This window comes from Alligator sinensis, unplaced genomic scaffold, assembly GCF_000455745.1.
Source record: "Alligator sinensis unplaced genomic scaffold, ASM45574v1 scaffold984_1, whole genome shotgun sequence".
NCBI classification, from domain to species: Eukaryota; Metazoa; Chordata; order Crocodylia; family Alligatoridae; genus Alligator; species Alligator sinensis.
The window spans coordinates 1,212,766-1,226,835 of record NW_005842204.1 but is presented as its reverse complement, the minus strand read 5'-3'; the positions used below and the strand labels follow the sequence as shown (position 1 = coordinate 1,226,835).

Below are 14,070 nucleotides of genomic sequence, written 5' to 3'. Positions count from 1 at the left end.
AAGTAAAAATATGTATTTAATAAGGTTCCAAGGAAATGTAATCTTATTTTATAGTTATCTCTGCTTCAGAAGCCAAACTGGCAAAGCTTCATGAAGTGCATTAGTTACAGTATCTATATACAGTTGTACAAGCTATAAAACACATGAGCAAACAATTTTAGTCTCCCCAATTATTCAATAAGATTAAAATGTGTAAGAGACTGAATCATAAGGTCTGGAGGCCTCCAATTATATTTACCCTTTCAAAAAAACAAATAATTACATATCATTTAACTTGTTTTAATAATTTTTATAACCTTCCTGTGGTTAGTACTAGAATCCTGAAGATATGCTCAGATTTCTTATTGCCTTCATTCATATTTTGCTGCGTAATAAGGATGTTTCCTTTCCTAATCACAGGTGAAACAACTGCTATTGTAAGATGTTCCAAGGGCAAGACTGAACAGTTGCATGGTTATCTTTGCTACATCCATTCTAGTTTCATAAGAGATGCAACTGCTAATCATGTACTGCCATCTTGTGTTCAAACAACAACTTTCTAGTTACCAATACTGAAAAAGATCGATTTCTCCAGCCAAAAAAATTAGATAAGGAACGGTAAAGCTGAATAATGCTTTTTAGTTGGCTACACATTACTTCATTTTGTAGTTGGCAGTTATGATAAAAAGCAAGAGAATTCATTAGCTAATTAGACAGCCCCACAGCTATGTAAAAAGCTTCTTTAATGTTGCTATGTTAAATAGTCAGACTGCCTATGTTGCTCATTTTCAGTAGCAGATGAAGATTAATTTCCAAATATATGCATTTTTAAAGGAAACCTTTTTAATCTGTTGTATTATTGTAATGTTTAAAGGCTGAAGTATGGACTGTCCAGGGCACTATACAAATGCGCAGCAAAACACAGCACCTACTGCAGGATAGTTTAATTTTAAATTGGGTCAAGATACAGCACAAAGAGTAAAACTAATGGGAATATACAGATGACAGTCAGAGTAACATAAGAGATTATATATTTCTTCTTAATTAAGTGTACAATTCAAAAACATGTCTTTTTTTTCCACAAATGGAAGTCTACTTAGAAACCATGTACCCAGCCAATATCATCATGAAGTTTACTGGGGGGCATCCTAAGAAACACCATCTCAAAAAGGGACCTAAAGAAAGGGTTGTGAAGTCAACATTGATTTCAGGAGAGCAATCAGCACAAAAGAGGCTGCACAGGAAAAGGTAAAAGGGAGCAGTGACAAGCCTCACTGCAATGAAGGAGGATCATAAAACAAGTGAGCTGAGATAACGCTGAGCTGAGCGTGGGGAAAGCTTCGAATTAAAGTATTAGAAATCTGATCCGTGGTGAAGAAGCTGCCAATAAAATAACCTGAAGAAGTGAATGACAAATCAACAAGTGAGGGAGATGATTTTGGCAGCAAAGTTTTGAATTGATTTGAAGCTGCAGTAGTAAAAGCCAACTAGATTACAACAATCAAAGTGATGAAAGCCTCAACAAGAGCTTTGGCAGTCTGATCAGAAAAGGAGATGGATTTTGAAAATGCCACCCAAGTTAAAATCTAAAGCTGTGGAAATGACACAGATGTAAAGGCTCACAGTAAAGGCCAAACTAAAAATAACACCAAGTGCCAGTGCCTCTTTCAACTGGTAAATTCCTCATACAAGGAAGCTTTTAAAACAAACAAACAAAAAAGTGTTTGTCTTTATTGCACAAGGTCTTCAATTCTCAGCTAGATTTTAAGATTATATTTTGAAGATGTCTAATATAGCTCAGCATGTCAATAAATCATATTGGTTTCATAGCAAAACAAGTATAAGCCAGGGGTGGGCAATTATTTTGGCTGGAGTGCTGCTTAATGAGTTTTGGTGAGTTGTTGAGGGCCACAACGGTAGCCCCACCCCTTGACAGGTGTATGCCCTCTCGTCACCAGTTTGGGACCAGGAGTCCTGCTCCTCCTAATCCCTGACCTTTGCCACCGTAAGTCCTTCCCCTTGCCTCTGGAAATACTTCTTTTGGGAATGAGGTTTGCCATCTTGGAACCAGAAAAAAAAAGCACATTATATATTAAAAATCAAACATCTATAATAATATATTTTAATTTTATTTCAAAAAATATTTTTGTCCCGATTTGTGTGCATTTGTGTTGTGTATATAGAGGAGCTTGCATAATAGTTCAAAATGAAGTCTTACTCTTGTATATCGTGGAGGGGTGTGGGGGAATACGGGTGGGTGAAAGCAGGTAGGTGTGTGTGCATGTGGAGTATGGGTGGGTGGGTATAGGGTTTGTGGGGGGCTGCGGGTGTATGGTTGTCTGGGACCCCCATACAAACATATCTCCCATTGCGCACAGACTCCGCCGCCAGCGGCACCAGCAGGTAGAGTCCCCCGGTAGCGCACAGTCCTAGGAAGTCCCAGGATTACACATGGCTGGGCCACTGGCTCCATCCTGTGGGGCTCACATGCCCAAGCCCTGCACCGCTGGGGGAAGCACCGCGTGATGAAGATGGTGATGCAGATCATGGGGCTCAGCAGGGTCAAGTGCAGAGTCGGCACAGCACGGAGCTCCATGCCATTCCCCATTACCTGCATGTAGCAATAAGCGGGACTGGGCTGCCCCCAAGGGCGTGAAGCTTGGGTGGAGAACCCAGGAACTGCATCTGAGACCCATGCGATGGAGCCAGACAGACCCCACGCTCCAGCTGGCCTACGCTTCTGCTGCCCAACCAGCCTGGTCCCAGCCCCGGGGGACCAGCACGGGCCTTGCGCTCCTACCCTGCTGCTGCTTTGCTTTCACCCACCACCACAACCACTTCCCCTGCTCCCTGCCCTTCCCCTGCCACTTCCCTACCTTCCTGCCTGCCCGCCCTCCGCTCCCCAGTCCCTTTTCCTCCTACCGCCACCACCTCCCCCCACCACCACTTCTCTACCTGCAAGGCCAGGGTCAGGGCCATGACCATCCCATGGGTGAGAGTAGGAGCACTACCCCTGTGGGAGTGAATGGGCCTTGGCCCCATTCAGGCACAGCAGGGGCAGCCTGGATACAGTGAACTGATAGGCACCCGCCAGCAGAGCAGATGAAGTCACCTGACAGGCTGCATGCTGCCTGTGGGGTGCATTTTGCCTGCCCCTGGTATAAACCCTCACCACATAATAACATCAAAGAAATAAAGCCTTTATAAAACGTGGCTCTTAGCAAACTCCTATTACTTCTACTATGCTCATTTCAGTATAAGCTACATTACTTTACCTTGAATTAAACCATTTGATCAGGAGCATTATATAGTCCTAATCTGGAATCTCTGAATTGAAAGTCAAGAGCATGACAGTTTAACTGCTATTAAAATTCTGCGATATGCCAGAGGAGGAGTCCGAAGATGCAGAAAAGAGGCAAGAAACTTAAAGAAACATCTAATGAAAAACTTTAAAACTCTTGGCTGGATGCACCGAGTCCAAAAATGGAATATGTAAATACTAACAATAGTGAGCTCTTACATCCAGCTTTTAATCCGAGTGCTTTAACGAAGAGGTCAGCATCATTATCTCCTTATTACAATGAGAAAATGAGGCACAGATCAAGGAGCGACTGACACAAGGTCACCCCACAAAGCAGTGACAGCCACTGGAAAGTGATAACATAATTGCAGAATTGCCATTTTGGATAATCAGATACTTGGGTTTTGACTGCTGCGCAGAAATCCAGTTTTTTAATAACTAATGTAACATGTGGTTATAGCAAAAAAATTAAAACGCATACCCAAATATAAATTATATCCTTACACATAACAAATATGCTAAAAAAAATTAAGAATTTTGCAAAGTTGAACACTCCAGCATTAAGAAGTTCCAGAACTATGGCTGTTTGTACAATCTTAATACAACACTTTTGGTCATACAGGCATTACGATAGTCCGCTACCGTACGCAGTGCACAGAAGAGATAATGCTCATTTCATGAGCAGCTATTCAGTATTTTTTATCTTCATCTTACAATGTTTGGTCCCAAATCTTAATTTACTGTGTATTTTCAGAGCTTGTTCTCAAATCGGAATAATTAATTTCCTAATCGGTTTCTCCATGGTTCTCATCACTGTAGCAGCTGAGGGCTTCGTAAACATTCGTCTTCTTCTATAGGGCATCAGATATCAACTTCCAAATCTATGAGCCACCATCTGCTATTATCGCTCAATGTGCAGATTCCACCTACCCCATCTGGACATTTATAAAGATTACAGCTTTTGATTAAATGCTGTGCTCTTAGTTGGACAATGCTTACACAGAGGGCCGTTCAAGATGTTCATCTTATAAAGTGTTGTTTTGAAGCCTCTGAATCCTGATCTCAGTCTGTTCAGCTTGACCCATGCATCTCTGTCAAGGTCGTACATCAGAGGCAGGCAATTATTTTGGGTGGAGGGACACTTAACAAGTTTTGGTGAGATGTTGAGGGCCGTAAGGGCAGCCCTGCCCCTTGACAGTTGTACCACCCCATGGATAGCCATCTTGGGACCAGAAGTCCCGCGCCCTAACCTCCGACATTTGCCATTGGGGGTCCCCCTCCTTGCCCCCCCATCCCATACTTTTTGGGAGGAGGGACTTGCCATCTTAGAACCAGAAAAAAGCAAATCATACACTAAAAGTCAAACACCTACTATAATGTATTTTATTACAAAAAATATTTTGTCATGATTTGTGTTTGTGCAGTCTAAAGAGAGGTGATGGCATAATAGCTCAAAAATAAAATACTGTATATTGTGTGTGGGGTGTGGTAGGGGGTGTGTGTATGTGGTGAAGTGTTGGGGGGGTATGGTGGGGTGTGTGTGTGTGTGTGTATGGTGGGGTGTGGAGGTGTGTGGGGGGTTGTGAGGATGTGTGGCGAGGCATAGGGCATGTTGCAGTGTGCGTATATGTTGGTGGGGATTGTGGAGGCAGGGTGTGCGTGTGTGAGGTTTGTAGAGTGCAAGGGAGGATGAGGGTCATGGGACCACCCCCAGTGAAGTGCCCACACTGCCAGCAGCAACAGCAGGCAGGGGGCTGAGGGTGCTCATGCCTGGCACAGGCCCTGCGCAGCAGGTGACTCCAGCCAGCACTGTGCACAGGGGGGTGAGAATTGCAGCCTGCCTGGCCTACTCTACTGTGGGGACTACACGCCACATGCCTGCAGTTCCCGCACTCGCACCAGGGGAAGCTCACTCTGGACTCCGCAGGGAAGTACGGGGCAGGGCTCCCTCTACTCCCGGCAGAGTCCGGGCATGGCAGCCAGCTCCAGCGTGGGGCTTCCCCAGTGCAAGTGCGGGAGCTGCAGGCGCCCTGCACGGAGCCCCCACAACAAAGGTGGGCTGGGCAGGCTGCGCTCCTCACCCCCACACGCAGTGCTGGCTGGAATTGTGCCCCACCTGTGCCAGGCACGAGCGCCCTGTGCGCTCTTGCCTGCTGCTGCTGTCACCAGCAGGGACTGCTTGATATTTGGGGGAGTGTGTGGGGACGCTGTCACCATAGTATAGTGGTATACTATACTATGTGGTATACTACACTGTCACCTGGTACAGTGTGCCACTATAGCACCGTAGCAGCGCAATTTAACTGTTCGTAGTGTACATGGCGCAGTAACACGCAGTGCTGGCTGCTCCTTCCCTATACTCCTGGTCCAGTGTCAGGATCTCACATTTACCCCTGACTTCTTGCTTTAAGGTTTTTGCTCTGCCAGTCCCAGATCAACTGTGCAGCTTGGCTCCTCAATGCCTCAGCATTTCCTTCCTTGGCTCCCTGACCCAGTCAGCAAGTGCCCACTGGCTCCAAGTCCCAGTATGCAAGCTTCCAGACTCCATTCCTCATCCAATCCAAGTTTCACACTTGATTTCCCAGTGCCTTAATCCCTATTACCAGCCTTTGGTCTTGGGGTGCCTATAAATGTGGAAGGAGGCTGCTCCAATGTGCTGTAATTATAGCATGTCAAAGCAGACTCAATTAATCAAGTCTGCTAGAGCATTCTAATTACTGTGCTCCACCAGGCTCCAGATTTCGTGTATCAGTGTCCCCATGCTTCAAAATGGTGTTGGGGGCACTTCAACTGTAGTTCATCAAACGTGCCTTAGTTATAGCACCCCCACCACCATTTTGATGCGCGGGGACGTCGATACACGAGATGATGTGGGCGCTTTATTTAGCCACTCTAATTAAAGCACCCCCTTCCACCTCCAGAGCACATGTAAAAACGCCCTTAATGTCTATCCCTCCACTCCTCCAACTAACACCCGTTCGTGCAAATACCATCCCCTCTGTGTCAGGAAACTTCCTCCTCTGTACTGAATAAACTTATCAGGCAGAATCATTTAAAGGATAGGAAAGACAAGCTTCCTGCTTTCATTTTCAGGGGACAACCCTGGTTTACCGCAGTTCTGAGCTGCAACTGACAGAAGAATCCTGCTAAATACTCATCTGGCACAGTGTGTATATTTGGCTCCAATCTGGTACAAACTAGCTGCTAAAATTGAGAAGTCCTTACTGAGAAAGGAGGGAATATAATGTTCAAAGGCTCGAAACAGACAAATTTGAACAGGTTTCTATGGGGACAACAAAAAGATACAGAGATGTCAAAAAGGGCATACTTCAAGTTCAAGTCCCAGCGCCAAAGCAAAGGGTTACTAGAACTTTTCAAAGTATGTGTTATCAGAATTTAGGCAAGTCAGCATGTTTTCCTTAACCTCATCTTCAGTCTTTCAGATGAATGACTCTAGCTCAAGTTTTCCAGAAAAATTCAGCCTGAGGAAGACAATCTTCATAAAGAATTTTAGAGCAAAGTTATAAGCGACAACCAAATCTTAAAATGGACAGCATTTAATTATGGTTAACACTACCAGTCCCACCTACAATTATCATCTATAATAACTAAATAATTCAGTGCCTCTGAGTAGTGTCTGGTCCAACTCCTTGCACGAATGCTATTCCTACACACTTAACAGCATAGGTAAATCTTGCCCTGGAAAGAGTAGATTTCTTCAGAAATTCAGAGCTATAGGTTTATTTTACCTCCCCAGTAAAAAGGGCTGCTAATAATAAGGATTTGCTGTGCACAGAGAAGAACTGTATTTTCTTACCCATCTGACTGGGTTCTTATTTCAAGCACCTTAAACCTCTGTCTTCCTACTGCTTTCACTTTAACTGTTTCAATTCCAAACTCCTGTTCTTCTCGGTAGGCATATATTTCAGCTGTTGTTCCAAAATGTGCTTCTCTTTCACGTACGTTACTAAAAAAAGAGCAGAAGATAAAACATTATCCAACCATCAACTTACAGCATTCCTCAAAACTTCAGTAATATTTTACTAATTTTTTACTCATTTACAATTTCCTGTGAGGGCAGAAAAAAAGCCTCACGACCATCCTCCTGGGCCAAAATTATCCATACCGGTCTCATAATGAATACTTTTACAGTAAATTTGAAGAAATCTTTTCAGCTACCTGAATTACTGGCAAAGGAAAACAATGTACTCTTTTCATTTTGAAGATAACCTTGGCAAATCATGCAGCAAAAAATGTTTCCAACTTCGCACATAGATAATCCTCAAAAAATTTTTTATATATATTATCATCACAATGTGATAAATAAAAAAAAATTGAGTCTTTAAAATTTTGGTAATGAACACACCAAAATTCTTAAAACTGTAATGGTCTAAGAATATCTTCTCTGGTCTCCTGTATGACCTCGCAACATCTGTAAGACCAAACTGGTTCAATGGTGAAAAAGTTCTGCTGGGCAATTTCATATGATCATCACAAACTACCAAATAAAACCTTTTCATTATTAGTTAAACTTGGATTTTTATCCCACAATTCCGAGTCATTAAATCATGTAATTTACTGCAGAAGTGCTTCAGTCATCGACTTTTGACTTACTGCCCAAAGAAATCAATGATAAAACATGTGCTGCATACCATCAGTAAATCCACTCCAGTATTTTACCTGTATGCAAGGACAGCAAAGGTTCTGTCTTTCTGAATTAAATTCCGCACCATGCTAACCTCTTGCGGGTGAAAAAGCTGAAGAGGCAATGTTTGTCCTGGGATTAACATCACCATCACATGGGGCAACACTGGAATCACCTGGCAGCTGTCATCATCGTGCAGCGTTCTCCCATGAAACTCTTCCATATCAGAACCCAAATACTGTCAACCGAAAGTAAAAAAAAAAAAAAAAAAATTGTACCACCTGGGTTTGATATTTCGGAGATGTAATGTGAAAAAGGGTCCCAGAGGAACTTACAACTTTCCTGAACAAGCAACGCTGGTAAATGAAGGAACGATGACTTTGAAAAGTGGTTCTAACGCACTAGTACAAAGGGTCTCTGAGGTCTTCAACTCACTAGGTACATATTCACAATTGTGTGTGCTACCTACCCATTGCACTTGAAATCACATAAGATCCTTGTGGCAATGACAGAAATTAATTATTAATACAAGGAAAATACATAATGATTTAGCAACCAAGAATGAGGAAAAGAACCATCACCTTGCAATTAGCCAACTTTGGGCATACCACAAATTGGGCAAACGCTTCATATGAAAGGTTTTGGCCTGAAAAACTGGACTCTGAAAATATATCAAAGCAACACTGAAATCACTTCATAAGTATGTTTATTCCGTTGCGGAAAGCAGAAAACCACCTACCATATGTGATGTTGGCAAACTGGTGTCAAAGTTAATAATATTTGGCTTCTCAGCTTCTCTACTATCTTGATCTTCAACTTCCATTTCAGTGTCATCCTCTTCCTCGCTCTCTGCTAACAAGCAAAACAGAATGTAGTGTAGGAACATCACAAACAAGTAACAAGCTGCCTTGAAAAAAAATCAAAGGCTTTTGAAAAATAGACTACATAATGCCCCTAGTATGTGTCATTCCAAAGGCAAATGACCCTCATATTTGTCAACAGGAAAAAACAGATGTTTGACTCCTACAGAAAACGTCTTCCGGCTGTTGGAAAGAAATCACATTGCCGTAGAATTAGCCAAAAGCTGGCAATTTAGTTGAAAAGGTCCAACCAGAAAATGAGTGGCAGCAGTTATTATATTTACTAGTACCATCGTTATATACTTCCAATTGTAGCAGAAGCAGTACTTCCTCACCTCATTTCCAAACTTCTACAGTCAAGGGAACGTAACTGGAGGGACCCAGAAAACTATGTTATGTAGCAAAACGCTGAATATTTTATTCCATTTAAAACTGAAAACTAGTCCCTTGCATAGTATGAGTTAAGTCACGTCTATATACGAATCATATCTGGGATGAGTTAGATGTCATCCCAGATACTACATCTTTTCCACAGACCTTTTGGGTCATTATATTCTCTTTTGTTATCCTCTCCCCTGTTGTTGCATGAAAGACCCCTATAAACAGCAAGGGAAGCTTACTATTATGAAAGGAAATACCAGTGCGATCAAATACAAAATGAAACAATATCTGAAGTCACTGTTTTTCCTCCAGTCTTTCATTACAGCAATATTAGATGTTACTTCTAAAAATATTTTTTAGATGTGAATGTGATTAAGTTATTGCCATTCTTTCTTTCCAAAACCCATGTGCAGTACATAGTGTCCTATATAAAATATATCTTTAATGACTCATATATATTGTTTGGAAAAAAGCTACTTCGCTTAAAACTAGCATTCGTTCAAAACAAAAAATCTGACTATTAAATAGAGAGAAATAGAATGGGAAAATCCAAAATGATGCATGTCTCTGTAAAGTCTTAGCTACTGGAATCAATCTAAGCATGGCCACGTGACATATGCATGCAACGTATGTTAGTTTACATCCCATATGTAGTACAAGGAGTTAATTAAACAAGTTTTCTTTTAACTGCACCTGACCTCTTCTTCAGAAGAATAATGAAAATGACCTTTACGGCAGACGTTATTATAAGTTTTGTATACAGATTTGCAGGATTTTAGCACCAACAACTGCTGAGTAACAGAGCTTACCCATGTATTCTAATGGTGCTAAAAATATATTACTCAGACCTTGAGATATAACATTATGCAATGCAAGCAAACAAAGGAGAATATATAAGCTTTACACCAGATTTATACTTGGCCACCTTTCTTTATGATTAAATATATTTTTAAAAAGAATCAATAAAAAATATGAATCCGATATTAACAATTAAAAACCAGAGATTGCATCTTATTCGCAACTCACAGTGAGAATGTTCTTTCATATGGGGAAAAGGTATTTTAGCAGACAAAGAGTTTATTGTTTCTGAAACGGGAGCAAAGGTTACCAAATCATACCCTTGCTAAGATCCTATCATTTTGAGAATGGGAGGTCAAAAACCGACCCCCAGGAAACTGCACCAGCCTTCCAAGACCCTAGTAATGCGTGTTCATCTTAAAACTGATGCATCAATGTCTAAATCTGAAGATAAGCTAAATATTGTATGGATTGCAAGTCCATACAATAACTGGGGATTGCAAGTCAATGGGAAATGCCATTTGTGAAATGGCATTTCACAAATCCCCCTCTTTGGCCATCACAAACATAAGCCAATTACAGCCTTCTCCAAAAGCTTAGCTGATAGTCTCTTACTTGTTCTGCTGGACAATTAACTTTAATGAAATTACATACCATTCTGCACAGGAGCACATAATGTTACCTGCGTGTATCATGAACCTAACACACAGAACGTTTCCTCCTTTCATGTGAATAGTTGAATAAGCTGGCTCAAATTGAGATGTATTAACATGCCGTCTGCACCTTGGCAGGGAATGGCCAGGTCTGATAACCCCCTCATTTCATTCTTTTTTCACCTTTATTTTCTACCTCTAAAACCAACGTGTCAGTTATTGACAAAAGCTTTCTGTTTCTTTTTTTTTTTTTTTTTTTTTTTTTTTTTTTTTTTTTTAAGAGTTGTCTCCCCCTACCTCCAGGAAGGAATTATGTATATATTTGAAATCACTCGCTCTTCACTCAGTGGTAGATTGTCCTTTTTTACCTTCATGACCAAGAGATTTCTGCTTTACATTTTAATACGATATTCTGATTCAAGTGCACCACGATACAAATGAAGTGATACATTCATTTGTATCAACAGTTAGGATTTTTTTTTTTTTTTTTTTTTTTTAAATAAGGCCGGACAGAAAAGAGGTGGTTTATTTAACACAAAAGAAAGCAATAGTAGTGGAATAAAATCAAATGCACCCTGAAAACTTTTACTCATTTTTGCCAAAACATAGACTGCTGTGTGCTGGCTGAGTGAGCCCGAGAGTCTGAGAGGAATGATGACTCATTTCACTGCAGTAGAACAAGGAGGAGGGTAAAAAAGTGCCGGCGTCTTTACTTTCCTACTAAATTACATCACAGAAACATACAGCTGGAGGCACAGCCTACCCATCTCACCTACCAAAGAAATCATTTAATCTTTTAGCTGCAATTTAAATGTGATCTTGAATATATTAAAAACTCTGCTGAAGTCCAAGCAAATGCCAAGGATAGCACTTAAACCACAGACCATGTTACATATTTACTCTGTAGAACCAAGTTCAACCACTTTAAGCACCTATATTGACTCCAACAAATGACAAATGTTAAAGAACTGACCTTTAAAGCCTTTGGTAGGGTTAGGTAGGAAAGCACTATCAAGATCATTGTAGAGACAGCAAATGGGAATGCAGGGAAGGGAGATTAAAGATGGTATTGTCAGATGAGTTCAGGGGATTTAGGCCCATCATCTTCACTGAATTTCAAGAGAGGCTGAATATCTAATTCTTAGGAAGCTCACTGACAAAACTGTACAAGCACAACTCTTCTTCCAGAAGGAGAGTACTATTTCCAGTTAGTTTCAAAAACACATTAGGGTTTACATAAGAACTGCCATTTACTGCATCAGCCTTAGGTCCATCTTGTTCAGTCTCCTGTGTTACACAGGGCACCGTCCAGTGAACTCTACTTGGTGACCCCCCCTCGGTGCAATCATTTTGAACCTTTGGTCTTCACTCCCATTCCTGTTTTCTTCCTTATTTGTCCCTAGTAAATCACCTGATGTGCATTTAGTGGCCCCCCATACTAGTGGGGGCTTACAGTTTTACTTGGTGGTCATTGACTCATATTCTCTGTGCAAAGGCCTGTGTCACAGTGGCAGAAAGTGGATGCTGGAAAAAAAAAAAGAGAGGGAAATGGGTCTGACTCGGGTTTTTTCTCCACTATTCTTCTTACTTGCAGCCTCTGGCATTTAAGATCTAGGATGCTCCGATTCAGAGGCTGCATCCCTCACTCCCGTGCTCAATAGCTACCAATGACCCTTTCTGTGGACCATGTGTCCAACCCCTTTTTAAATTCGGCTAAATTCTCAAAGTCCATAGCTTCTGGTGGCAACAACTTCCAACCTTTAAGGAATAAAAAAAGAAGGGCCTGGTATTCGTTTTAAACTGCCTGCTGACTTCTTTCAGGTTGTGACCCCTTGCTCTCATAGTGTAAAATCGAGCTAACAATGAATCCTGACCAACTTTCCATCCGTCATACACCCAGTTGTAAACCCTTCTTGTGCTCCCCCCGCACCTCAAGCACCTTGCTTATTACACAGGCCTGTTGCACACACATTGGGAACATGGGTCTTAGGCCCACAGAGCACTTGTTAGCCCTGCCCGTTAATAGAAAGAGCTATTGGATGCGAGTAAACTGAATCCATGGGACAAATAAGAAACAAAACAGGAATGGGAGTGGTGGTCAAAGGTTCAAAACGAGGGCAGGGGGGAGCGCTGTTAATCACACAGGATGATGTGGCATAGACTGAACTGGGAAACAGCACCCTCCTCCCTGAAGCAGGGCATCTCCATGGCTGTCATAATGGTGCCGTTCTAGCTTTCAATGCCCCGGTAACTGTCGGTCCCCTCTTAAAAAAAAAAAAAAAATCTTAGTCGATCCAGGGGTGCCCTGAGTCTGCCAAGAGCGCCTGGAGTTAATCCACAAGTACTTTGAGTCGATTCAGGGAAGCTCTTAGTCTATGATCCAGGGATGCCCTGAGTCGATCCAGGATGCCCCAAGTCTGCCAAGAGTGCCCCGAGCCAATCCAGGGTTGCCACGTGTCTGTCAAGGATAACCCAAGTCGATCCAGGGGTGCCCTGAACCTACTGAGACTGTCCCGAGTTAATCCAGGGATGCTCTATGACTAAGATCCAGGGGTGCCCTGAGTCAATCAAGGGGTGCCCCGAGTCTACTGAGGGTGCACTGAGCAGATCCAGGGGTACCCTGAATCTGCCGAGTGCCCCGAGTCAATCCAGGGATGCTTTTTATCTATGATCCAGGGGTGCCCCGAGACAATCCAGGGAAGCTCTCTATGATCCAGGGGTGCCCCGAGTCGATCCAGGGAAGCTCTCTATGATCCAGGGGAGCCCCGAGTCGATCCAGAGATGCCATGAGTCTGTTGAGGGTGCTGCGAGCCAGTTCAGGGGTGCTGTGCATCTACTGAGACTGCCCTGAGTTAATGCAGGGATGCTCTATGACCAAAATCCAGGGGTGCCCCGAGTCGATCCAGGGGTGCCCTGAGCCTGCCAAGCGTGCCCTGAGTTAATCCAGGAGCAGCCCGAATCTGCTGCAGGTGCCCCGAGTGGATCCCGGAATCCGCTATGTGACCGATCCAGGGGCGCCCCGAGCCACAGGCGGAGAGGCTGCCTGGGCCCAGAAGGAGGCGGGTCCGGGTCTCCGCCTGGCCACAGACCCAGACCACAGGGGCCGAAAGGACCCCGGACGTCGCCTCCAGGCCAGCCCAAGCGCGGGGGGGCACTGCCAGGTCCCTCCCCACGACCAACCCGCCGCCCAAAAGCCCGCCCGCCCCTACCAAATCCTCGCAGCCAAGACGGGTTTAAAAACCTCCGCAGACGCGGAGCACAGTTTTACTCCGGTGTTTAACTCCCCTCCTGGGGAGAACATTTTTCCCCGAATATCCGACCTCAGCTACAGACGGCGACGCCGCGCCTTGTCCTGAGCACAGCCCGGCTCCTTCCTCGTCCGGCCCCGACGGCTGCTGGGCCGTGCGCAGCCCCGGGCCGGGCCCACGGGCAGGCCAGTGCAGGGCTGGGCCC

General features: G+C 43.4%; 1 protein-coding gene across 1 annotated transcript in view; it reads right to left on the bottom strand.

Annotated features, from left to right (window-relative positions):
• CRBN (cereblon) overlaps positions 1 to 14,070 on the bottom strand; it is a 63,863-nt gene that overhangs the window by 23,040 nt on the left and 26,753 nt on the right. Inside the window, exons 2-5 of the mRNA XM_025207691.1 lie at positions 11,591 to 11,693; positions 8,665 to 8,777; positions 7,961 to 8,163; positions 7,098 to 7,247 (exon numbers count right to left, since the gene is read on the bottom strand). Coding sequence (XP_025063476.1) covers positions 7,098 to 7,247; positions 7,961 to 8,163; positions 8,665 to 8,777; positions 11,591 to 11,693 — 569 coding nt within the window. The remainder of the gene's footprint in view (positions 1 to 7,097; positions 7,248 to 7,960; positions 8,164 to 8,664; positions 8,778 to 11,590; positions 11,694 to 14,070) is intronic.